General features: G+C 38.8%; 1 protein-coding gene and 1 pseudogene across 5 annotated transcripts in view; one reads left to right on the top strand and one right to left on the bottom strand.

Annotated features, from left to right (window-relative positions):
- Positions 1–14,885, top strand: part of LOC109071630 — a 104,794-nt pseudogene extending 89,909 nt beyond the window's left edge.
- Positions 14,886–15,129: 244 nt separating this feature from the next.
- The window catches only part of LOC109101122 (formin-like protein 3), a 39,826-nt gene continuing 30,755 nt past the window's right edge, over positions 15,130–24,200 (bottom strand). For 2 of the 5 annotated variants that reach the window (XM_042713783.1, XM_042713778.1), the window contains 12 exons: positions 24,055–24,179; positions 23,757–23,959; positions 23,444–23,678; positions 22,999–23,067; positions 22,823–22,903; positions 22,606–22,735; positions 22,261–22,421; positions 22,080–22,181; positions 21,265–21,357; positions 20,987–21,110; positions 18,848–18,987; positions 15,130–16,962 (listed from right to left, as the gene is read on the bottom strand). In XM_042713783.1, the coding sequence (XP_042569717.1) occupies positions 18,896–18,987; positions 20,987–21,110; positions 21,265–21,357; positions 22,080–22,181; positions 22,261–22,421; positions 22,606–22,735; positions 22,823–22,903; positions 22,999–23,067; positions 23,444–23,678; positions 23,757–23,959; positions 24,055–24,179 (1,415 nt within the window). In that variant the 3' untranslated portion in view covers positions 15,130–16,962; positions 18,848–18,895. Of the gene's footprint in view, positions 16,963–18,320; positions 18,370–18,847; positions 18,988–20,986; positions 21,111–21,264; positions 21,358–22,079; positions 22,182–22,260; positions 22,422–22,605; positions 22,736–22,822; positions 22,904–22,998; positions 23,068–23,443; positions 23,679–23,756; positions 23,960–24,054; positions 24,180–24,200 lie in introns of all 5 variants that reach the window. The other 3 variants (XM_042713779.1, XM_042713780.1, XM_042713782.1) reach the window with 3 other exon arrangements.

Here is a 24,200-nt window from a genome sequence, read left to right as displayed (position 1 = left end):
TACATTTTAGATGAGGAACCTTTCCTCATTTTTGCTAACCGCTACTATCTGCGAAAACTCGACTTGGATGGGTCGAACTACACTTTGATTAAGCAGGTGAGGTGGCTGTTATCCTAAAAGGCCAAAAATGTCATTTGTAGGCTATTGTAATTTTCTAATGTTGCTACTTGTCTAACTGTTACTATTTTGTGTGTGTTAACAGGGGCTTAATAACGCAGTGGCTCTGGACTATCATTACGCTGAGCAGATGATCTACTGGACTGATGTGACTACACAAGGCAGCATGATCCGGCGCATGAACATCAACGGCAGTAACGTGCAGGTCTGCGTAGTTCTTTAATATAATTCCACCGCTGACATAATTCATTACCTATGTCTTCTTGTTCTGATTGGCTGGTGGGCATGTTTGATTGGCTGTTGGATAGGTGCTGCACAGAACCTCTCTGAGTAACCCTGATGGTCTGGCTGTGGACTGGGTTGGGGGAAACTTGTACTGGTGTGATAAGGGCAGAGACACAATTGAGGTGTCCAAGCTGAATGGAGCTTACAGAAGTGTGCTGGTCAACAGCGGCTTGCGAGAGCCCAGAGCCGTGGCTCTGGATGTGAGGAATGGGTGAGAGTCTAAACTCAGTTCCCTAACAGTTCCTGATCTTACATCATGTATTATGTCTGATTATCCCAATTAATTGCTAGTTTATTTTCTAGGGCTGTATTAAAATTGTGATCAAATTACATGATATCCTGAGTAACTTATTAAATGAACTGAAATTAATTCCATATATCAGTAGTTTTTTTCTAGAAAATCTTTCAAAAGAAGATAATTTAATGAGTCAGATGAGTGAATAATTGAAAATGCATTGCAAATTTAGCATTTTTAATTGTTTTTTTTTTTTTACAAAAAAAAAAAAAAATATATATATATATATATATATATAATTTAAGTTAAATAATTTACAGAAAATATATAATTAATTGTAAATAAATTAATGTTCTAAATGTAAATAAAATATTTATGTAAAAATAATTTAAAATAGCCTAGTGTTTTCTCTTGATGGATCTATGTAAATATGTTGTTGTTGTTCAAAGAATTAATTAACACTTGACACATTATGAGCTTGTTTGATTTTGGTGGTTTATTATTTCCAGGTATCTTTATTGGTCAGACTGGGGTGACGTGCCACATATTGGCCGCATCGGCATGGATGGCACAGATCGCCACATCATCATTCAAGATAAGATCACATGGCCTAACGGCTTGACGCTAGATTTTATTAATGACCGCATTTACTGGGCAGACGCTCGTGAAGACTACATTGCTTTTGCCAGCCTGGATGGATCCAACAGACACACTGGTGAGTGCAAACACACACACACACACTGCTTATGAGGATATTTTTCTTCAGGGAATTAGTTTAGACAAAGAAGTGACCCAGCCTTCATGTCGCCAATAAATGACATCATAGACGCTCCATATACATATTACATTCGATCTGTTGTTTTTGAGACTGGTATGTGCTATAGACAGGCAGTGAGGTGGAGGTTTATTTCCATATGAATTCCTCATGTTCAGAAAGCTTACCCAAGCTAGCTAGCTCTTTCCCAGCTTGAAAGGGTTTGACTTTGAATCCATACAATTTATTTGAGAAATCAGTTATTAAAATATTGGTCAATATGTTTGGTCTGCCACTTGTTCTTTGTCTGTATGAAGTTCTTTTCTGCTATGCAATCAAGGCCATGATGATGGGAAAAATTATATTAACCAGTGATACTATGACTTTTTATGATCCATTCAAATCTGAAGGATAAAATCAAGTTTCACCCTTATTTTAATATTCTGTTTGTTGCTTTATTAAATGAGAGTCTTGTGTTCTTTTCCCCATAGTGCTGACTCATGACATCCCTCACATCTTTGCCATGACTCTGTTTGAGGAGTACATCTACTGGACAGACTGGGAGACCAAGTCCATTAACAGAGCTCACAAAACCCTGGGCACCAACAAGACCATGTTGATTAGCACCCTGCACAGACCCATGGACATACACATCTATCATCCTTCCAGACAGCCTGAGGGTGAGAAGATACACGCGTGCTGTTGAAGGAAATGTTCCTGCAGTGTTTGATGTGGTTTCTAAGTGTTTTCCCCTCTGATGCTCTTGTTACTGCAGTGTCAGGTCACCCGTGTCAGGAGGATAATGGTGGCTGCAGTAACCTGTGTTTGCTCTCACCTGGAGGAGGCTACAAGTGTGCCTGTCCCACCAACTTCTATCTGGCTGCTGATGGAAAACAGTGCCTGTCTAACTGTACTGCCAGCCAGGTCTGTGTGTGTTAGTTTGGCATAAATAAGTAAACCTTTCCCCCAAAATTCAGAATGCCTCTGCACATTTTACTTGCAATATTCATTATTCTCAATTATGTACTTATTATAGTCTCATTAAAAAGGTGCTGAAAGTGCTAACACATTAACTACAAAAGTATTATGTGATTCATCACAAGTATTTCAACATAATGTCAGCGTTTATTGCACTGCCATTAATCTATAATAATGTAAATAAAAAAGAATGTTGTAGTATTTCTTAACTTCTTTGTTTCTTAACTAAATAGATTAATTAACAACACGTTAGCAGTCATATTAAATACTTTTAAAATAATAAAACAACCATGTTGTGTGTTATCATTAACAAAAAACTTTACAAAATATGTATGTTAATTGAATATAAAACTGAAAAATAAACATTACATGGAAAAAATAATAAAATTAGAAATGTTGAATTTGAAAATAAGTTTATTTTGAAGTACTAGTATTTTTGTTTTGAAAATAAGTTTATTTTGAAGTACTAGTATTTATTTTTTTTTTTATAATATTATTATATAAATTTTTTTAATTTTTTTTTTATTTATTTTTTTTGTTAGTGGTAGGTTTGGTTTGATTGTGATGATGTTGTCATGAAAATGAAATATTAATTTTAATTGTGATATTTTTTTTTTTTCTTGTTGTATTATGTGGTGGTGATTTTGTCAGAAATGACACTCAGCTGATTATATGTGCTTCTCTGCTTCTCTTTTGTTTCTCTCTGACTGTAGTTTGTGTGCAAGAATGATAAGTGCATTCCCTTCTGGTGGAAGTGTGATACTGAGGATGACTGTGGAGATCGCTCAGATGAACCTGCCGATTGCCGTAAGTATCAGGGTTTAACTGTGAGTGACACCATGGACATCCTCAAACATATATAACATTCTCATGCTCTCTGTTCTTGGGTTTTAGCTGAGTTTAAATGCAGGCCAGGCCAGTTCCAGTGCGGCACAGGTCTCTGCACCAACCCGGCTTACATCTGTGATGGAGACAACGACTGCCAGGACAACTCTGATGAAGCCAACTGTGGTATGATGTCCAATCAATTGTGTAGAAGTGAAATAATCATCTTTAGGACATTTGCTTAATGATCACTCATTTTTGTCCTTGTTCAGACATCCATGTTTGCCTGCCCAGTCAGTTTAAGTGCTCGCATCCTAGTCGCTGTATCCCTGGAATCTTGCGTTGTAATGGTCAGAACAACTGTGGCCAGGGAGAAGATGAGAAGGACTGTCGTAAGTCCTCCCAATAATTGAAAAATTTAATGTTTTGATGTCTACACTATGCATGAGGCTGTTTTCTGATGAGCTGATTGGCTGAATGTCATTATGATGTCTTATAGCTGAGGTGACCTGTGCACCTAACCAGTTCCAGTGTGCCATCACCAAACGCTGCATACCGCGAGTCTGGGTGTGTGATAGAGACTACGACTGCGTGGATGAATCAGACGAACCGGCCAACTGCAGTAAGAAAATAAAAACCAACAACACATGACTTCTAAAGAATCTCTTTATTCATTTGGGGGCAACTATTGATATTACTAATGTACTATTTTGACTGCTTTAATTAGACTGCTTTGCTTGTTTTTTTTAATCAGCAGACACACTGCTGTACTGCTGTAAATGCCATCATATGATTGTATTCATAAATTTCTCGAAATTATATATTTAATGTAGTGTTTTTATCTCAAGTTCACTTTCTTTATGTATATAAATGATTTATCCTGTCTGTCTCAAATTTATATGTATCTGCTTATAATATGTCTGCTAATAGTTTATTTAACTGATTTTATCTTGTTATTGCTACAAAAATAGCCTTAGATGATAATATTGCATAAAATAATCAAATAAATAAAAGGAATGATTGACTGACAGTCCTAATTAAAGCTGTTTGTGTTTTCTACAGCTCAGATGAAATGCGGTGTGGACGAGTTCCGCTGTAAGGACTCAGGCCGCTGTATCCCGTCCCGTTGGACATGTGACGGAGAGGATGATTGTGGAGACGGCTCAGATGAGCCCAAAGAGGAATGCGGTACGACAGCCTTACTTTTCTGTATTTAAAAATGTTGATTTCTTATGAAAGTGTATACATGTTTTTATTTCGATGTAAGTGATTGATTGTTTTATTTTTTTATCTTGAGGTAGATGAGAGAACATGTGAGCCGTACCAATTCCGCTGTAAGAACAACCGCTGCGTGCCGGGCCGCTGGCAGTGTGACTATGACAATGACTGTGGCGATAACTCAGATGAGGAGAAGTGCGGTATGTATCTTTACCGACTTCCCCTCTGCACACCTGAGACTGCATGAATGCTCACAGCCAGTTAAAGGACTGAGTCTAGTGGTTTATTATTACTATTTGTGACCATCACATATGTCTGTGGGAGGCATTGTGGGTATTTTGTCCTATGTCATGGCTCACTCACGTTGCTCACTGATGCATCTCACTTCATGTGTCTCTATTCTTCATTTCACACTGACCCACTGGCGTGACTCAGAGGTAGGTCTCTGCTCCCTCCAAACCATCTATTCCTGGCTCCCTTTCCTTCTCCTCTCTTTTCTCATCTCCCCATGATTCCATTTGTGTTTGTGACAGAAGTGACAATTGCAGCTTCTGCCCCCTAGTTGAGCAACGGTAGAGTTCATTTTCCTTCTCCAAACAGTGAAACTTCTAGCAGTGCCTTATTTGAGCATCGTTATTTTTAGTTTTGAACTTCTATGTTTTTAAACTTCTATCTTTAAACTTTTATGTTTTTACTTAACTGATGTCTGACTTTGGTTTTGTATCACACCGTTTTTGTTTTATCCAGCTGTATTTACTCAGTGCAGCTTATAACATCCAAGTGAAAGATATAACATGTAGCATGGAGATGGTGATATCCTGTTATGGGGTGTTTCTCTGCAGCAGGGACTAGAGCACTTGTCAGGATTGAAGTAAAAAAGGATTGGGTAAAATACCAGTTTACCAGCTGGAAATTGCTCTTTTTAAAGTGCAATCTGTATAAAAATATATATAATTTTTTATTATTTTTTTATTAATCACAAATGAATGGAAAATTTGTAATTTCATGAAAATTTATCATCATTATGAGGGAACCCTGAATGTGTTTGTATATTTTCTCACTCTAAGCTGACCTCTTGACCTTGTCTTGAAATGTGTCCCTTTCTTTCCTCCTGTTTTCCTTGTTGTTGTTGTAGTTATTGTGCTCTCTGGTTTTTCTTCAATATTAACATTTATTTCTCTCTACCTACCAGTGCCACGTCAGTGCTCTGAAAGCGAGTTTGCCTGCACTAATGGCCGTTGTATTGCTGGGAGGTGGAAGTGTGATGGAGATCATGACTGTTCAGATGGATCCGATGAGGTACTGTAGTTCACTGGCCCTCTTCACCACCTCATATAAAACGGGTATAGCCAGTCTAATAACTGCAATAACCAAGGGACCATTTAATTAAAGTTTAAATGCATTGTTGATTCATTCATCCAAAATAAAGTTACTTGCAAACCAAGTGATTCTTCCTGAAATACCGTATATGGAAAAAACCTTGACCAGGGGCGCATCAGATACTCGCAGGCAAAACTATGGGTGCTCCAGAAAGGGAACAAAATGTCAAAAATAATAGGTGGATCCTGTTGCAAAACACAAAAAAATCCATGTCCAGGCACTCACATAATAAGCAAAGTAAAAAGCCTATTCTAAGACAGGGTTACATATTAAAAAGACACCAACGCGTATCGGCTCCAGCAGGCCTTCCGAAGGATTTTTTTTTTGTATTTTTGCAACAGGATCCACCTATTATTTTAAACTTTTCATCAGAAATTTACATTTTACATCACATTGCTCAGTGAATGGGTGCCGTCAGAATGAGAGTGCAAACAGCTGAATCCATATTTAAGACATTTCTAACTTCAAACCATTGCTTCCAGCTAAAATACGAGCTAAGAAATATAAATATAGTTTAGGTTTCTTTAACTGGTTGATTTTTGTGGTTACTGCATCCAGTAGGTCCATTTATGAAACTCAACACTTTATTAAAATATAATAATAATAAACAATATAATATTAAATAATTGTAATATTAATATTAAATAATATATTGTTGTGTCTCTTAGCATGGCTGTGATCTGAAGTGTGAGGAGGATCAATTCCAGTGTAAGAATGGCCACTGTATCCCACTTCGCTGGCACTGTGATGCTGATGCTGACTGCATTGATGGCAGTGATGAAGAGAGTTGTGACATTTCTGGTGAGTATGCATGTCTGCTTCTTTCTAAAATTGGCCAGGTCAAGTGTCCTTTTTAAAATACAATCTTATGTATCTCACATTCCCTCTTTTGTTTTTTTCCCCTTTCTCTCAGTGGCGCGGCACTGCCCCCATGATGAGTTCCAGTGTAATAACACTCTGTGTAAGCCACTGTCCTGGAAGTGTGATGGAGAGGATGACTGTGGAGATAACTCTGATGAGAACCCTGAGGAATGCAGTAAGAACTCACACACACAGCTGAATTGTAATAAAAATGATCAGCGTCCCTGACAAATATTTACAATACATTTGCAGTTTTTTGTTGGCGATAAATAGAAAAATAACATGAATACATGGTAAGCTCAGACTGTAATCTCTTTCCTTTCTGTAATTCAGGAAACTTCCAGTGCCCACCCACTAGAAATTTCCGTTGTTGGAATAATCGTGTATGTCTCTGGAGTGGCAAGCGCTGTGATGGTGTGGACAACTGCGGAGACAATTCAGATGAGTCCAACTGTGGTGAGTCTTCTGCTCTGACATGTCTCAATGATTTTATATCAGACCCAATGAGTGTTTTCATGACCTGTGCGACATGGTTCATGTTTATATAGGAAACCACACATCCACCTGCGATAAAGACCAGTTCAAGTGCAGCAATGGCAAATGCATCACTGCCAACCTGAGGTGCAACTTCTTTAATGACTGTGAAGATTACGGGTCAGATGAGATTGGCTGCAAGACAGGTATGGTGCTGCCACCTTATGGTACAGCTTCCTAAAGGAACCCAAACTATAGAAGGAATTGTAGTTAGAAAATTACTTCTAGAAAATGTCATGAAAAGTAATTAGTGAAATCCTAAAATCTAATGGAAAATCGAAAAAAACTTTAAACTGCAATAACGGCCTTCTTCAACTAATAGTCATAGAAATTCATTGTCATATAGAATATATTAATCTCTAATAGACAGTAAAATTATCTATTTTCCAGTATTTTAATCAGCACATTTCACCATCAAATTTTTAATATCTCGTCATAATGCCAGTGTCAATCTTTGTGGATAAAATCTGCTTTGAATTTAAAGTTTGATATTTTGAAAGGCTTCTTAAATCCTGATTCAATTGACTCCATGTGTCTGTCTGTGTGTTTAGACACCATGCTGAACGACTGTAAGAGTAACAAATCTCTATGTGGAGATGGCGATGAGGCTCACTGCATTTCCAACGGCACAGACACGTTCTGTTCCTGCAAACAGGGTTTCCAGAGCGTTGGACACAACACCTGTGAAGGTACATGGTCTGCCATCTTAAAAGGACTTGGAGACTTTCTTTTTATGTCATTGACGGTTATCACCAACTGTAACATGCAGATCAACATTTGGTAAATTGTTGTTTTGGTGTTTTAGATAAGAATGAGTGCAAGCAGTTCGGCATGTGCTCTCACATATGTAACAACACCAAGGGCTCCTACAAGTGCAGCTGCCACAAATACTTCACCAGGATTAACAACACATGCAAGGCTGACAGTATGTGCTAATTTCATTCTTTAAAAGCATCCCTTAAGAGTTGCCCGATGGAATCACATATGAAAAACTTTTTTTTGTCCATCTGCAGGTCAGAATATTAGTAAACAGGTCCTCTACATCGCGGACGATAATGAGATCCGGAGTCTAAATCTTGATATGCGCAAATGGGTTTATGAGCAGACATTCCAGGGCGACGCCAACGTGCGCATTGATGCCATGGATTTACACGTCAAAACCAACCGCATTTTCTGGACCAATTGGCACACGTCTGGCATTTCCTGCTTGCAGCTACCCTCTCCATCCTCACCATCAGGTCCTACGTCCAACTCTCACCGCAACACGAGGCAAAGCGAGAGCAGCATCACCAACCTTGATGTAAGTCAAGACATTCAGTGTTCAGTATTCAACTTTATGCTTTGCGATACCTTTTGTGAACTTTCCCTGTCTCCTCTTCAGATTCCAGGTTTGAAGATGCCACGTGGAATCGCGGTAGACTGGGTGGCTGGTAATCTCTATTGGACCGATTCGGGACGTGATGTGATCGAGGTTGCTCAGATATCAGGCCAGCACAGGAAGACACTGATTTCTGGCATGATTGATGAGCCTTATGCCATTGTAGTGGATCCTCAGAGAGGGTAAGAAACATCATGTTTTTCTACTGTTTGTATACTGTATGTTTCATTAATAAAGTTGCTTCAAATAGATTATTTCATTGATATTAATTTATTTTTGTTTCATATTTCAGAACCATGTACTGGACTGATTGGGGGAATCATCCAAAGATTGAGACGGCAGCCATGGATGGGACTCTCAGACAAACCCTGGTCCATGAGAACATCCAGTGGCCTACAGGTCTTACCAGCGCAATGCTGATTCTAACCATCTGTATCCTAGTAATAAGTTCACTGTATTAAAATTAAAACCATGTCTAAAACAGGTCTTGCAGTGGACTACTTCAATGAGCGTCTGTACTGGGCAGATGTCAAGCTCTCTATGATCGGCAGTGTGCGTCTAGATGGCTCTGACCCTGTTGTGGCTGTATCCAACGTCAAAAACAGTTCAGTAATACTGTTATGCTCTTGTGTTAAAGCTCATGCATGACTGTATCAGCTAAAATGTATATTTAGCTATAAAATAATATACACTACCGTTCAAGGAATTAATCAGCTTCTCCCTCTTTCTTACAGACCTCCTCCACCCCTTCAGCATTGATATCTTTGAGGATTACATTTATGGTGTTACCTACACCAATAACTTTGTCTTCCGGGTTAATAAGTTTGGTAAAGGTCAGGCAGAGAATCTGACTACTGGCATCAACCATGCCACTGACATAGTCCTATATCACCGCTACAAACAGCCTGAGAGTGAGTGTTTGTGTGAAAGTGTGTGTGGTTTGGACACATTTTTTAGGGTCTGATTGCGAATACGAGTGTCTTTTACCGCAATCTAATCAGCGTATTTTTTTTTTACAGTGAATAATCCATGTGATAGGAAGAAGTGTGAATGGTTGTGTCTACTCAGTCCCAGTGGGCCAGTGTGCACATGCCCTAACGACCACATCCCTGACAACGGTACCTGTACGGAGGTGGCGCCAGCAACCCAGTCCCCATTAAGTAAGACCCTCCAGTCTGCTACTGCTTTAACACTACATCCTAATGCATTTTATACCACAGTCAGAGCAATGTCGAAGCCACTTGTTACAATGAAATATAGAATAATCATTTTACTGATCACACCAGTTACTTGATTATTCATTGTTAATTTTGTGTATTGTGTGTTTTTTGTTTTTGAGTTTGTGTGTTTGTGTTTATGAAAATGTTATTGTTCTTATTGTTAATGAGTAAATTTCTCAGGCATTTCTTAAAACTTAAAATGTTCATCCAGATGGTCATCTTTAACATTTTGTTTTTCTTTTAGCTCCTACATGTAATGTTCAGTGCCAGAATGGCGGCAGCTGTTTCGTCAATGCATGGAACCAGCCCAAATGTCGCTGCCCCACCAGTTACAGTGGAGAACGCTGTGAAATCAACCAGTGCAAAGACTACTGTCAGAACGGAGGAACCTGTTCCCCCTCACGCACTGGTACACATACTCACAGACACATTGTGCCATCGTGGCCAGGGCTCTGCACATTTATCTCTATAGGTACATCAGCAACACTTTCTGTTTCCTCTCTTCAGGTGCTCCTACCTGCCGCTGTCAGACTGGCTTCACTGGCCCCAAATGCAACCTGCACGTTTGCAACAACTACTGCCAGAATGGGGGCAACTGCACTGTCAACCAGGGCAACCAGCCAACCTGCCGTTGTCCAAAGGCCTTCCTGGGTGACCAGTGCCAGTACAGTGAGTTTAACTACTTGTCACCCTAAACAGATGATTCAGTCATTTATAAAATCCTGATTGTCTTAATGTGTTTTTTTTAATAGCTGTTTGCATACAAAGAAAAGTCTTTTTAATAAATTAATAAATAAATAACTAATAAATGAAACATACATTATAAAGTGGAATAAGTACCTGAAATCAATCTGTGCAGGTCAGTGTGAGGACTTCTGTAAGAATGGAGGTACTTGTATGGAGATGGTGAACGGCACTAAGCAGTGTCAGTGTTCTGACTTGTACTTTGGTCCTCAATGTGAGCGGAGCAGGTGTGAATACTGTGGCACGGGCAAGTGTGAAGTGCTGCACAGCAGGATAACATGCAAGTATGTACCAGCATATTCGATTCACTGGGCTTTCAGTCTTCCAGCATAAAGCCTTAGCTTGTTTGAAATAAGTATAAATATGAATTTGAATCAGTTTTGTACTGTTTATGTGGGTGCTATGATAATTTATATTCTTCTGTGTAGATGCGCTAATAACATCCAGCAGCCCACCTGCTACACCTGTGATGACTTGTGGGTTTAGGGTCATTGCTGTGCCACCCCTCATACTATGCTGCCACAGTGCAGGTAAAGTGGACAGAGCTGTATATATTGCTGTATAGCTGTATAAAAATATATTGCTTTTACGTTCTTACAAATGTTTTGTTTGTAAAATTTAAAAAGAAAAAGCACCAATAGATATAATCCACATAAAATGGAAAATTAGACTGCAAACAGAATAAAGATTTAAAATGCAAAACAAAGGTAGGCCTAGTACTGAACCTTGTGGTACCCCAGATAAAAGATAATCTACCTGAATGTCCTGAGTTCTGTACTTGAGATAGCTAACAAACCTGTCTATAGCATGATCTTAAAAACCTATATTAACAATATTCCCATAAGAATTGCAGCGACAATAGAATAGCCAAGTTTGAACTAAACACTGTAAGGATTTCCAGTGATGTAAAGTGTGTGTGTGCATTATTTAGGTGTCACACAGGCTGGTCAGGTTTCCGCTGTGAGCTCAATGTCACCCCTGTTAAAAACACAGACTCTGGAAGTAAGTGCAAGCATTTCTTTACACCTCTCTGATTCATATTCAGTTTGATAAGAGAGGGTGTACCTGTTGCTATGAAGAAATCTGGTCAATAATAATGCATGTTTCTTCTTTGTGTAGATACTCCATCAGTGGTCATCCCAGTTATGTTACTGCTCTTACTTGCACTGTTAGTGGTTGGTGCCATCTTGTGGTACAAGAAGAGAATGCGTGGGTAAGTACATACAGTATAGCAATTTCAGTGTGTACAGAGGAACTCAGAGACACTCCAGGACTATAGCCAAATGTATTATTGTGTATTGATCAAAAAAAAAAAAATCCTGTCATCTCCTTCATTTTTCTGTAAAGCAGGGGTCTTTTACTTTTTCAGTTCAAGGGCCTTACTTTTGGTAATTGATTTAATATAATAATTATATGATTATATATTATACTGTAATTATTTGTTTGGCTGAAGAAAATATTTGTACATAATTATTTTGTATGATGTGTATTTTTATATATTTTCCATTTTTAAATATTAGTTTGGTTAAAGAAAATATTTTACATGTAGTTATTCTTGTATATAATTGTTTTTTAATATTTTATAATTGTAATTCTGTATTGATTACATGTATTGAATACATTTCTTTTTCCTACAATTTTAGTCTAAGCTCATACAATAATTAGTAGACCTTCCTTACACTACCCTGTTGAAGACCCCTGCTTTAGAGCATTAATTCCTCTACATTCCTCTTTAATTTAACACTAAACTCAATTTCCAGCTCTCTCACTTTCTCTCTCTCTGTGGTTAAACTGCATCTTTCCGTCTCTCAGGTCTGTGAGGCGGGGCAAGCCCAGCTCCAGATGTTCGCGGTAACTCTGACTCTATAACAGCTGGATCCCATCCTAGTCCATCCTCTCCTCTCTTGCTCCCCCATCATCATACTCTACCTCTCTTTCTCCTTGCTTCTCCTGCCTGATCCTGTGCTGTTACTGTGGTATTCCTGTGGTTTTTACCAGTTTCAACACAGGGATCTATTGACGACATCTAAATTTTTTGTGCTGTTTGTTGCGCAGCATTGGGCTGCGTCCTGTCCCTCTCACTCCTCTTTGCACAATGCTGTAGACGTGTGTCCGTTTATATATGTCCGTGAGAGCTGTGTTGCTGTGCTTGAGATGTTTGGCTCCTCATTGACTGTAGTGGACTGTGTCTTGTGGAAATCCAGCTTTCTCTAAGACCCTGCAGAGTTGCTCACTCTGGCTGGCAGTCTCCACCTGAAAGCACATGGATGGTTCCTCAAAGTGTCATGGCTTCTTGCACATGTGTTTATATGGCAGGGGAGACCGTAGTAGATGTAGCTGTGTCTCTATGTTTGTGAGTTGCTTGGAGATAAGCTACTTTGTGTGTGTGTGTGTGTGTAAGAGAGTGTAACTCCCTGTGCCTTGGACAAAGATGTAGCTGCTCACTGGTGTTTGTGTCCACAGTGCCAAGGGATTCCAGCACCAGAGGATGACCAACGGAGCCATGAACGTTGAGATTGGGAACCCAGCGTACAAGATTTACGAAGGAGAGCCTGACGATGACGCAGGGGAGCTGCTGGACTCTGACTTCACTTTGGATCCAGATAAGGTGACACCTTAATGTTATTCTCCAACCCCCTGGTACGGGTCTATATAAATAATTGTCAGCTTATCTGCATCTGTGTCTCTCTTGCAGCCTACAAACTTCACCAACCCTGTGTATGCCACCCTCTATATGGGCGCCCATAACAGCCGTAACTCTCTGGCCAGCACAGACGAGAAGAAAGAGCTGCTGTCTGCAGCAGACGACGATATGGGAGACCCACTGGCGTAGAGTCACGGCCGGACGCCCACCCCCACGCAGACCGCTATGCCTTTACACATCAGAGGAAAAGCAACAAAAGTAGGAACACTGTACAAAATGTAAAAAAAAAAAAAAAAAAAATTGATAGAAAATGAAGGACACTTTTGTATGTGATCACAGTATTATATTTTATTCTTTTAGAAACCCTTCTGGTCAACAAAAGAAAGCATTTTCTATACATTGATTTTTTTTTCTTTCCTTTCCCTTTTTTCATTTTTCTCAGAAGTTTGCATACCTAATTTCTCACCCTTCCCCTGCATTTAGCCACTACCTCTGTGCTCCTCAAGATGCCAACAATATGGGAAACGATATGGGAAATCTTTGTTTTGGTTTTGAGTTTATTTTTGTATGAATTGTATAGAGATCAATGTTTCTTTTAAGAAAAGCAAAATTGCCAAGTGTTGCTAATGAAATATAAGGGAGCGGGGCATGGCCAACTGAATGATACTGATGCTGACTTGGCCCGTGTGTGATTTCAGATCGAATATACGTGTGTGAGTGTTGCGAGACGTGGACGAGTCAGCATCGCTTTTATTTCTATACTGTTATCTCAGAGAACAACGCTTTCAATGATTGTCATACTCCTTGCACAGATTGATTTTATATATATTTACATATATAATTAACAAAGTGTCTTGACAAATATACCCAGGAATTCAAGCAGACACCCATACGAATAGCAGTATATAACTGTCTTTGTTTTAGCTTTGGGTTTTTTAATGGTTGAAAAGATGCAAAGTGTGGCACTATGTAGATTGATTGAACGAGTGAGTGAATCCAATCAGATGGTAACTGTAAGGACATTCCAGAACTCTTTCCAGGGTATCAGTGGCCTTGGTGTGTATGTAAGCGGTACGTCCAAAGGATGCAGGCCTCATCTGACGCCATGTCTTCCAGTATGCCGGAAACAGCCTGGAGAAACGTGCAGACGATTGTCGTTTGCTCTCAGGCGGTGTGGCTTCAACAGAACTGTTCCATACCACTTCAGTGGGAGCTGTATGTCACTTTTAGTTCACTAGTTCCGTGTCTTATGGACTTTATGCTCAAGTGTAAGTGCATTCCTATGAGGTTTGTGTGGATCCAGTAATAACTCACTGCCTTGCTGCTACTCTTCCCATCATTCTCATCTGCCTGACCTGTAGAGAGACTCGGCCAGCCCTGCTTGTGGCCCCGAGCGTCCACTGCTTCTAATGGAGGTAACCCGTGTGCCATAGGCTAATGCATGGATCCAACAGCGCAAAAAGACTAGCATCGGCTCAACAGATATATGTTAACAGTATTCATCCGAGTATCTGGACTTAACGTAAAGTGTCTGCTCTGTTTACGATCAAATGTAATTTAGCGCGGCCCTCAGTGGCCTTTTACTGTCACAGATGATTAGTGTCACAACCCTGCAACCGTTTCTGTAGTTTTGTTGGTTCCTTTTTTGTTTTGTTTAGTTTTTTTGTTTTTATATACAAAATAATTAAACTGCTTTTTATAGTAGAAATGCATGTTGGCTCAGCCCTTCTTTTGGAGTGACAGTGTGATGTTTGTTTCTTTTGTTTGCAGCTGGAGAACTTCATGAACCATAGATAATAACACATATATTAAAAATAAAAGTGTACAGAACAAAAATAGAAGTGGTTTCTGGATTGGTGCTCTGCTATAGCTTGGTAATGGGTACAAGTGGTCAGTTTAGAAACAGTTTTCCCAAAAAGAGTCCATAAGTCAAAGGTCAGATCAAGGTCAAAGTCGTCGAGTCTTCAATAGTTTTATTTGCCACTTCAAAAGAATATCCAGTTAACTGCTGCATTCATTGGTCCATTTCAACCAAATGACTTTAAAACTTTGGTACATTCATCATGTGCTTTGCGTTTCCTCCCAAATGGCTTGATTTAGTTTATATCCGACAATATATATATATATATAAAAAAAGTTCAGTCTAAGGAACAGCTCCCAAAAACATACAAAAATTGTTAGTGTTTAATTTACATTTGTTCACTTCTCTTAAGCTCGAATCATATGGTAATATGTCCCTTTTTTTTATAAAATGAACACTTCCAGTCCTGGCCTCTTGATAGGCCAGAACAGCATTCCAACAACAGTCTTTGTCTGGGCAGTTTTCTCACTTCAAGTGGGAAGACTACACTTAATGAATTTTTCGTCACGTAATAATAAATTATGTACTTATTGTCTAAAACACTTTTTGTAAAAGCAATAAGCGCTTGAGGCCGTAGTGAATTGTGAATATAAACCGGCTGTGCATCCCAAACAAAGCAACTAACGTTATTCACAAAGCGCGGCCTCGCGTTAGTTATTGCTAAAATAAAGCTCTATTTCATATCGAGCCACTGGTTGGATAATCGGCTCTTATTCAATGATAGTGCAAAGAGAATAATTATTCGATTAGGGCCATATTATATAATAAAACCCATCTTGTAAAACGAAATTATTGGTTTAAGCCAAATGAATTAATTCTTACAAACCATGACGACTGTCCTTCATTTTACTAACTTTGGCAACTGGTTTAGAGTGACCAAGTACAAACTGCCCACCCAAAAGATTGTTATCTTTACAATCCTGGAGCGCTTTCCATTGGATATTCTTTTAAAACAGACTAAAATGGATTTATATATATATATAATAAATCTGTGGGGTAAAGAACAGATCAGAGCATTATTCTCTGATAAGTTTCACTGCATGGCATACCTTACGTACACTTTGTTCTGATACATGTGCATTAGACATTTAGAAAGCTGGGTCAAGAAGGCACCATCAAAACAAGGCACATGGTCAATCAAATAGAGCACTTATTCAGGCTCTTTTGTTAAAGTTGCAATGCATTTTTGGATATCTGCATATATTTACATTAAGCATCAGAAATGTTACAACAATGATTAACACAAGTATAAACTAAGATACATCAATATTGGCTATAAGAAATAATACTGACTCAAAAGAAAGGCACTTCTTTGTAACCATAGTACTAGTCTGGTTTAAAATACTGGAGACAGACTAGTCCGTTCCAGGTAGTTGAATATGATTAACAAATCATTTGAGTTCATAGCTAATAAAGAGCTGTACAAAACGGGCTCTGGCCTGAAAGTCAGTGACCTCAGAAAGTAATGCTTACATTGCACAATAAAAAGGAAATCCACGTTAATGGGCGTGAGATCCCATTGGAAGTCTCTTCAGGGTCAGCAGGCTAGTGTTACCGCTGTCTGTGTGTCAACCACAACAAGCATTTTACCTGTGCCAACGCAAGCTTAAACAGACACTCCTCAGATTTGCCTGTGTGAGTCTTCATGAGGCAGCCCTTAATGTCTGTGCTTTTATGGCTTTATTGAAAGAGCCTCCAGTGCAGAATCCAAAAAGGATTTCCATAAATAAATAACTTCCCCACCCCCTTAAAACCAAAGACATTGGTTTGGTCCTGCACTTCCCTTAGTCACTGTGAATTGCAGGAAGATGCCATTTCAGTAGAAAGTAGGGGGGAGAGTAACAAAGGGTGAGTGAGGGGTCTTTAGGGTCGCTTCCACCCATTCCGGATCACCGCGTCAGCTCGCAGGAAGGGCTGGTTTCGGAGATCTGTGAGCAGGGAAGGGAGAGAGTTAGAGATAGGGTTGCAGGGGTCATTCTCAGCACTTGAGCTGGCTGCTAATATTGCTGCTGTCTTTGAAAAGGCTGAAGGAATGCTGAATTCTGTTGCTCTTACTTTCTAGTTCACACATAAAGGAAAATTCTATCATTTACCCAGCCACTCATGACATTTATGTTTTAATCTGGAAAAGGAGATATTTAGCATAATGTTGTTATTGTTCTTGTCCTTACAACATTAAAGGGATAGTTCACCCAAAATGAAAATTTTGTCATCATGTATTCACCCTCATGTTGTTCCAAACCTGTACAAGTTTATTTTTTTCTGTTGGTCTCTAGAGAAGATATTTTGAGAAATGTTGGTAACCAAATAGTTGATGGTAGCCACTGACTTCCATAGTATGGTAAAAATACAATGGAAGTCAATGGGGACCAGAAACTGTTTGGTTACACACGTTCTTCAAATTATGCTTTTTTATGTTCAACAGAAAGAAAAAAAAGTGAGAGTGAGTAAATGATGACAGAATTTTGTAAGACTATTTAACACAAATATGTCTGAACTGACAGATAGATTCAGTGTTCAGTGAGGTCTTAAAAGATACTATAACATTTCCATATACTGTATAATGAAACACTATAACACTATTTACAGTAAACATTACTTGTAGATCTTGCTGAACAGAACACAGATTTGCATGCATGTGACAGACATAAACATGTTAGACAAACAGCACAGTGCAAAGATACAGCGGACAAACACAGCTTTACATGCAACAGTGATGACAAGAAAATAGAGTTTTCATTCCTGGATCCTTTCCAAAAGACCTAAGAAAATAGGCTAATGAAGAAAAGCTAACAGAAATTATACTAGTCAAATAATATAAGGTTTTGTACTATCCAATAATTAGTTTGTAATAATATTTGATATTTATAAGGTTATATAAATCTATAAAAATATTGTAGTTTACATACATACAAATATGGAAGCCCATTTGAGAAAAAAGTCTGAATTCAGAGATACAATCGCAACATATATAAACTTTAGCTTTTTTATTTTTTATTCTTAGTAAAAAAAAAAAAGATTCAAACTATATAGCTAATTATCTTATATTTTTTGACAATGACAAGTAATAAAAATATATACTAAAAGTATATAAAATATTTAACTATATATATATATATATATATATATTTAACAATGCAAAACAACAATATTCTGTACAAGACTTCATTTGGCCACATAAGCATTGTAGCAATGTTCAAAATGTAGCACCGCTAAAGCAACTGAGCTGACGGTAAAAAGGCAGACAGGAGCAAAGCGTCAGGAAGCTCCATGATGCCTTTCTTACCCTTCAATTATTCTGTGCTCAAATCTACTCAGATTAATCCCCTGTTCTGCTGGAAAGGTATAACAAAGAGTTATTGGAGAGAACATGAGAGTTAGCAGGTGACAAACCAAGTGAAACATAATAAGGACTGTTACACAGACCAAATCTCTCTGGACAATATGACAAATAGAAAGACCCATTACAAAAATTATTTTAACAACCTGAATGTATATTAATATTAAATCAAATAAGCATTTATGTAAACATCAGTCAGGCAACAGTTTTACAGTACAAAAAAAAATTATATTATATCATATTATATTATATTTCATACAGATATTTTAATACTTTTCAGTCCATTTGTCATAATTCCCTTGAGAAAGATTTGGTCGGTCCCTGTTTCAGATCTGTGAACAGCCACAGCTTGTGTTTCCCACTATTCCATTGTGCTTAGGTTAGTAGAGGATGCCTGGTAACCAGAGTGATAGAATGGCTCATGCAAGTGGTTGTATGCATGCACTTTGCAAGTGGTAAAAGAACGGGACAACCTGCAGCATTAGGGACAGATTTTTTTGGGGGGGAGGGGGTTTGGGGGGCTAGCAGATGGACTCGTCGAAGAGGTTGGTATCGCAGAAGAAGCGAGAGCCCCGTTTGGCCGTGCGGGCTGTGAAGGGCACACTCTTCAGCACTGAGGGAGGGAACGAGGGAGGGAGGTCAGAGACAGAACGTTATATCTGAGGTCAAGAAGGAGCATGTATTCCTAAAACACAAACCACTTGTTTTGACCCTTGCAACTTCCTGGATTTTTTTTTTTTTTTTCCAAGATGTTTTCAATCCTATTAAACATATATAGATATAAAATCTTCTACACTGGGTACACTATCGTTCTAATATCAAACCTGAGCACAAGATACATGGGTAAACTTCAAGAATAATACATTAAAGTATATGTTAAACAAACATGTCCAAGTAAAATGTAGGTTATATTGAAACTCTTTAAAATCATTAATAGAGATTAAATACTGATTAAATTACTTTGTGACTGGGGTAACAGTAGAGGAGAAAAGTGAATATTGTGCATTCTGTCAGTGATATATATGGGTTCATGAGGCTGGGACATTGTTTATGAAATGTTAAAATAGTAAAAATTTCCCTACATGTGCACAACCTCTGGACTACACTTAAAGATCCATTTTTGGCTATTATTTTGGTATTGCAGCATAAGAAAATAAAAAAAAAAAACAAGATTCAGTGGTTAATAATTTAAATAACTAAATATAAATACCTTTAACTGAGAGCATTATGTGAATCATAGATTTTGATCTTTTGTTATCAAAAATTAATTTAAGGCTATTTCCTGGACAGTTTCTGCAATCTCTCTTAAGGGCATCCTGTACAATTTATTTACATATTTTAGAAAAAGCGGCACTTAGTATGCAATCTTCTTTTATTTTATTAATTCATCAACCATAACGCCTTCAAAAACAGCCAGAAACCTTGGAGTTATGATTGATGATCAGCTGACTTTCTCAGACCACATTGCTAAAACTGTCCGGTCCTGCAGATTTGCTTTATTCAACAACAAGAAGATCAGGCCCTTTCTTTCCGAACATGCTGCACAACTCCTTGTTCAAGCTCTTGTTCTGTCCAGGCTGGACTATTGCAATGCTCTCTTGGTAGGTCTTCCAGTCAGTTCTGTCAAACCTTTACAATTAATCCAGAACACGGCAGCGAGATTAATTTTAATGAGCCGAAAAGAATACACGTCACACCTCTGTTTATCAATTTGCACTGACTACCAATATATCAATTTATAAAATTCAAGGCATTGATGTTTGCATACAAAACCACCACTGGCTCTGCACCCCTTTACCTAAATTCATTACTTCAGACTTATGTGCCCTCTAGAAGCTTGCGTTCTGCAAGTGAACGTCGCTTGATTGTGCCATCCCAAAGAAGCACAAAGTCACTTTTACAGACTTTTAAATGAAATGTTCCCTCCTGGTGGAATGACCTGCCCAACTCAATCCAAGCAGCCTTAGCCATCTTCCTTAGCCATCTTCAAGAATTGGCTTAAAACACATATCTCCCATCTGTATTTGACCCTCTAACTTAAGCACTCACTATTCAAATTCTATTCTTAAATATATATATATATATATATATATATATATATATATATATATATATATATATATATATATATATTCTTAAAAAAAATATAATTTTGTATTCTATCTGTTTTCTTTTCATTTATTATACAATTAACAAAAGCAAAAAAAGACCTCTAACACTAGCTTGCTGTATTATTTTTCTATTCTATCTGTTTTCTATTTATTTATTATATTATTTAAAAGCCCTTGCTATGTGTACTGCGTTAAGCTAACTGAGACTTATAGCACTTGTATATCATTGCTCTTTTGTTGATTTTGATGGCTTCCATTGTTCTCATTTGTAAGTCGCTTTGGATAAAAGCATCTGCTAAATGACTAAAATGTAAATGTAATGTAAAATATTAACTCTGAATATCCCCGAGAGTTGATTCAAATTCTGAACCACTGGTTTTAACTGATATGCACTTGTAAAGTGTGGTGATTGGGCTGTAAGGGCCGCTGTTTAACATAGACAGTACAGACAGTGATTGTGGCCCCCTGGCTGATGGGTTATTATAGTCCTGCCTGGCCCACCTGTGATAATGTCTTCGATGGTGCCATCTTTGCCCTCATATACAGGCCGGTGGTCCTTGGCCTGTCTGCGCCGGAGCTCTGCGATCATTTCCTGCTGCTGCTGTCGCTTCTTTTGAGTCTGGACCTGCAGTGAGAAAACAAGATACATGTTTTCATGAGTATAATTGCTGTTTTTGATTTAAAAACACACTGCACCTGAAAAGAAAACTAACTTCTAGTTTGATATTTAAAGGAAAAAAGTTCTATTTCAGGTATTTTTCTCAGCTCTTAGATTTCACCTTGGGGTCATGCTGTTTGGCCTCCTGTGCTAGTAGTTTTTCTCTCATGGCTTCCTCTTGCTTCTTCCTCTGTTCGTTTTCCTCCACAGCCTCCTGCAGAAAACAACGACACAGTTCTGACAGTGAGGCGAGTGTGATCCAGGTCCTGACACTGCACAAAACACAGGCTACGACCTCACATCTAAACAATCCCAGCAACCTCTGAGAAGGGATATGAGTATGGACACACATGGACACACACTGATCTTGGAGCTTTTTCGGTTCCTCATGTAGACTCATAAATTCACCAGCAGAACAATGTGAGGAAGAGGTGTGTGTATGCGTGTGTGTCCAGGTTAAAGGCTGTGAAGGCAAAGCCCAGTCTAAACACAGCAGCTGCCCTTAAATCTCAGCCCAGCTGCCCCTTCCTGTTATTCACCCTCTACTAATGTCTGCTTCTCCACCCCAGTGCTCTGACGCTGATGCTCCAACAGGGAAGACATTAAAACAAGGATGGCCAAAGGATATAAACACACATAGTAACTGTGTGTCCATTCAAGGTTTGAACCTGCATACTACTGGTCAGATCTTTCACCGCAGTATGTTTACTAAACATGCCAGACAGCAGATTATGTGAACGGCTCCTTCCTGTCCTCAATTACCTGAAAGTAGGTCGGGTTCACCTTTCCCCTTGAGGCTTAGAAACAAAAGTCTTTACCTGATCTGATGTGTATACAGAGCCACAAATGTTTTCTTCTTGTCATAATATGAAGATTCATGATTCTTTAGTGCAGTGCCTAGAACCATTGACTTAATCATTTAATATATTGCAGTACCTTGTAGGCTTTGATGAACCGCACAAACACTGGGAAGAACACAGAGGGCGGCGTGGTCTTAGGACTCTCCCCAAAGTAAAGCACCACATTGTTGAAGGCCTCCTGTAAATGGATTCAATTTGAGACTCAGATAATCTTGTTTTGTATTCAGAAAGTGTTTTGTAAAAGAGAGAAAGGACACCTCAGCAGTCTTGGCGTCTTTCTGTAGTTTGTCCAGCTGTGTATCGCTGGTCTGGAGGAAGCCCTTGAGTACAGTGTGGTCGTGCAGACTGCACTCTCTCCTGACCAGATCCATGCCCTTACCCAGCTCCCTAACATCCAACAACACATTCTCCAGGGAGACTGTACCGGAAGATTTCAAATGAAAGCAATTTGAGTTAAATCCAAAGAAATGTATATAATTTCAGTAAGTGTAGCTTTAATTTGTGATTTTTGCTTTTCTTGTATTTCTAATTTTAAATTACAATTCAACATCCCATGGGACATGGTTAGTTCAATTCAAATTCCAACCCTGGAGGACACAGACCTGCTGCAGCCTTATCCACAAAGTGCAGTTCATTGTAGTAGGTAGTCAGTTCAGGATACTTCTCTTTGACGACCAGAGCAATGTAGTGAAGCAGTGTCATCTTCCGGTCAGTAGACTTAGTATCTAGCAGCTGAGAGAGAACAACATCAGCATGGGTGAGAACAGCACTGTTATTCAACTAAAACATCACTGAAGCCATGTCTACACCCAAGCTCACCAGATCCAAACTCTGAAGTTTGAAACCATACACCGAGCCTCTTTTACTACTGTTCATGTAGTTGCCCACAGCCAGAATGATCTATGCGGAGACAAAAATGGATAGTTAAGCATAACTGGAGACAAATTTCAGATGATTTTAAAACCTTATAATACGCGAAACAAGTTGACATTTACTTCAAGAATCTTCTTTAGCTTTGGAGAAGACTTCACTGACGCTGATGCGGCGATGATGGCGTTGAGTTGCTGTGGATTTAAATGAACAGATGTCAAATCATGATTTGATCAGGGTGACTTGTGATATTGCCAAGAACGTGTTCCTAGATCAACATCTTTTGTTGTTCCAGGAATAAAATTCCCATCAAACAAACAAACCCTATACTTAATCCCAAGCATAACAACCCCTAAAATCAGAGGGAAATGATAGGTTGATAAGTCTATGCCTTAATGTATCCCCAAAATGTGAACAGGAATGTTGTTCCAGGAACAACAAGTATGTTGGTCATAAAATTTTCACAAATATCTTTGCAACAATTCAAAAATCAATGTGGATGGTCATTCTTCACCAAAAAACCCACAAAATTTCCCAACTTCCCATTTGTTGACCATTACAGTTGCTCACCGGGGTCAGCATGTTGACATTATCATTGAAGTTTCCCACAAACGTGATGATGCTCATTCTCTGAGTGAGCCGCTCAATCTTGCTGAAGAGGAGCATGAAACGGTCTTCCTCAGCGAGTTGGTCCAGAGGTCTCCTCTCGCGCTCGTACTGACGCAGTAGTTTACTCTCAGCCTCCGTGGGCAGAAACCGCATCAGGCATTCCACAAAGTCCACTGGCAGGGCTTTCAGATCAAACCTGCAACATGAAAATTGCGTCATAATCTTCTCAAAACTCTCCTCTGATATTAATAAGACACTTATTATATGTGCGTACATTTGAATGGCTTTGCAAATCTCCTCCGAGGTCTTGTTGGCCTTGCGCAGAGTGATGGCCAAGTTCTTTGAGCGATTTGCATCAAGCAGCTGCACTTTGTTTACAGCCTTGTGGGGAACCTTGCTCTTTGAGCACAACAGATCCACCACAGGACCCTGAGCTTTCGTCTTGAACAGCTCCTCAAACTTCTCCAGATCCAATTCCTACATGACCAATCAAGAGCACATGGCATGGGTGGAGAGTTTCATGGAACTCACACTCAAAATAATGTGCAAATCTGAGTCATACTCAATTTCACCTCAAGCACACGCTCATCATCAATCTCGTTGAAGACGGTGCCATTGATCTGGTTGGGTTTCAGTGCAGTCCAGTTGAAGATAGGAAGGCGGAACTTGGTTTTTAAGGGTTTCTTGATGCGTATGGCTACAACAGAAGAATAAACAT

Source organism: Cyprinus carpio, chromosome A23 (assembly GCF_018340385.1).
Source record: "Cyprinus carpio isolate SPL01 chromosome A23, ASM1834038v1, whole genome shotgun sequence".
Taxonomy (NCBI): Eukaryota; Metazoa; Chordata; class Actinopteri; order Cypriniformes; family Cyprinidae; genus Cyprinus; species Cyprinus carpio.
The sequence above is the reverse complement of the archived record's forward strand: the minus strand, read 5'-3'. Positions and strand labels throughout refer to the sequence as shown.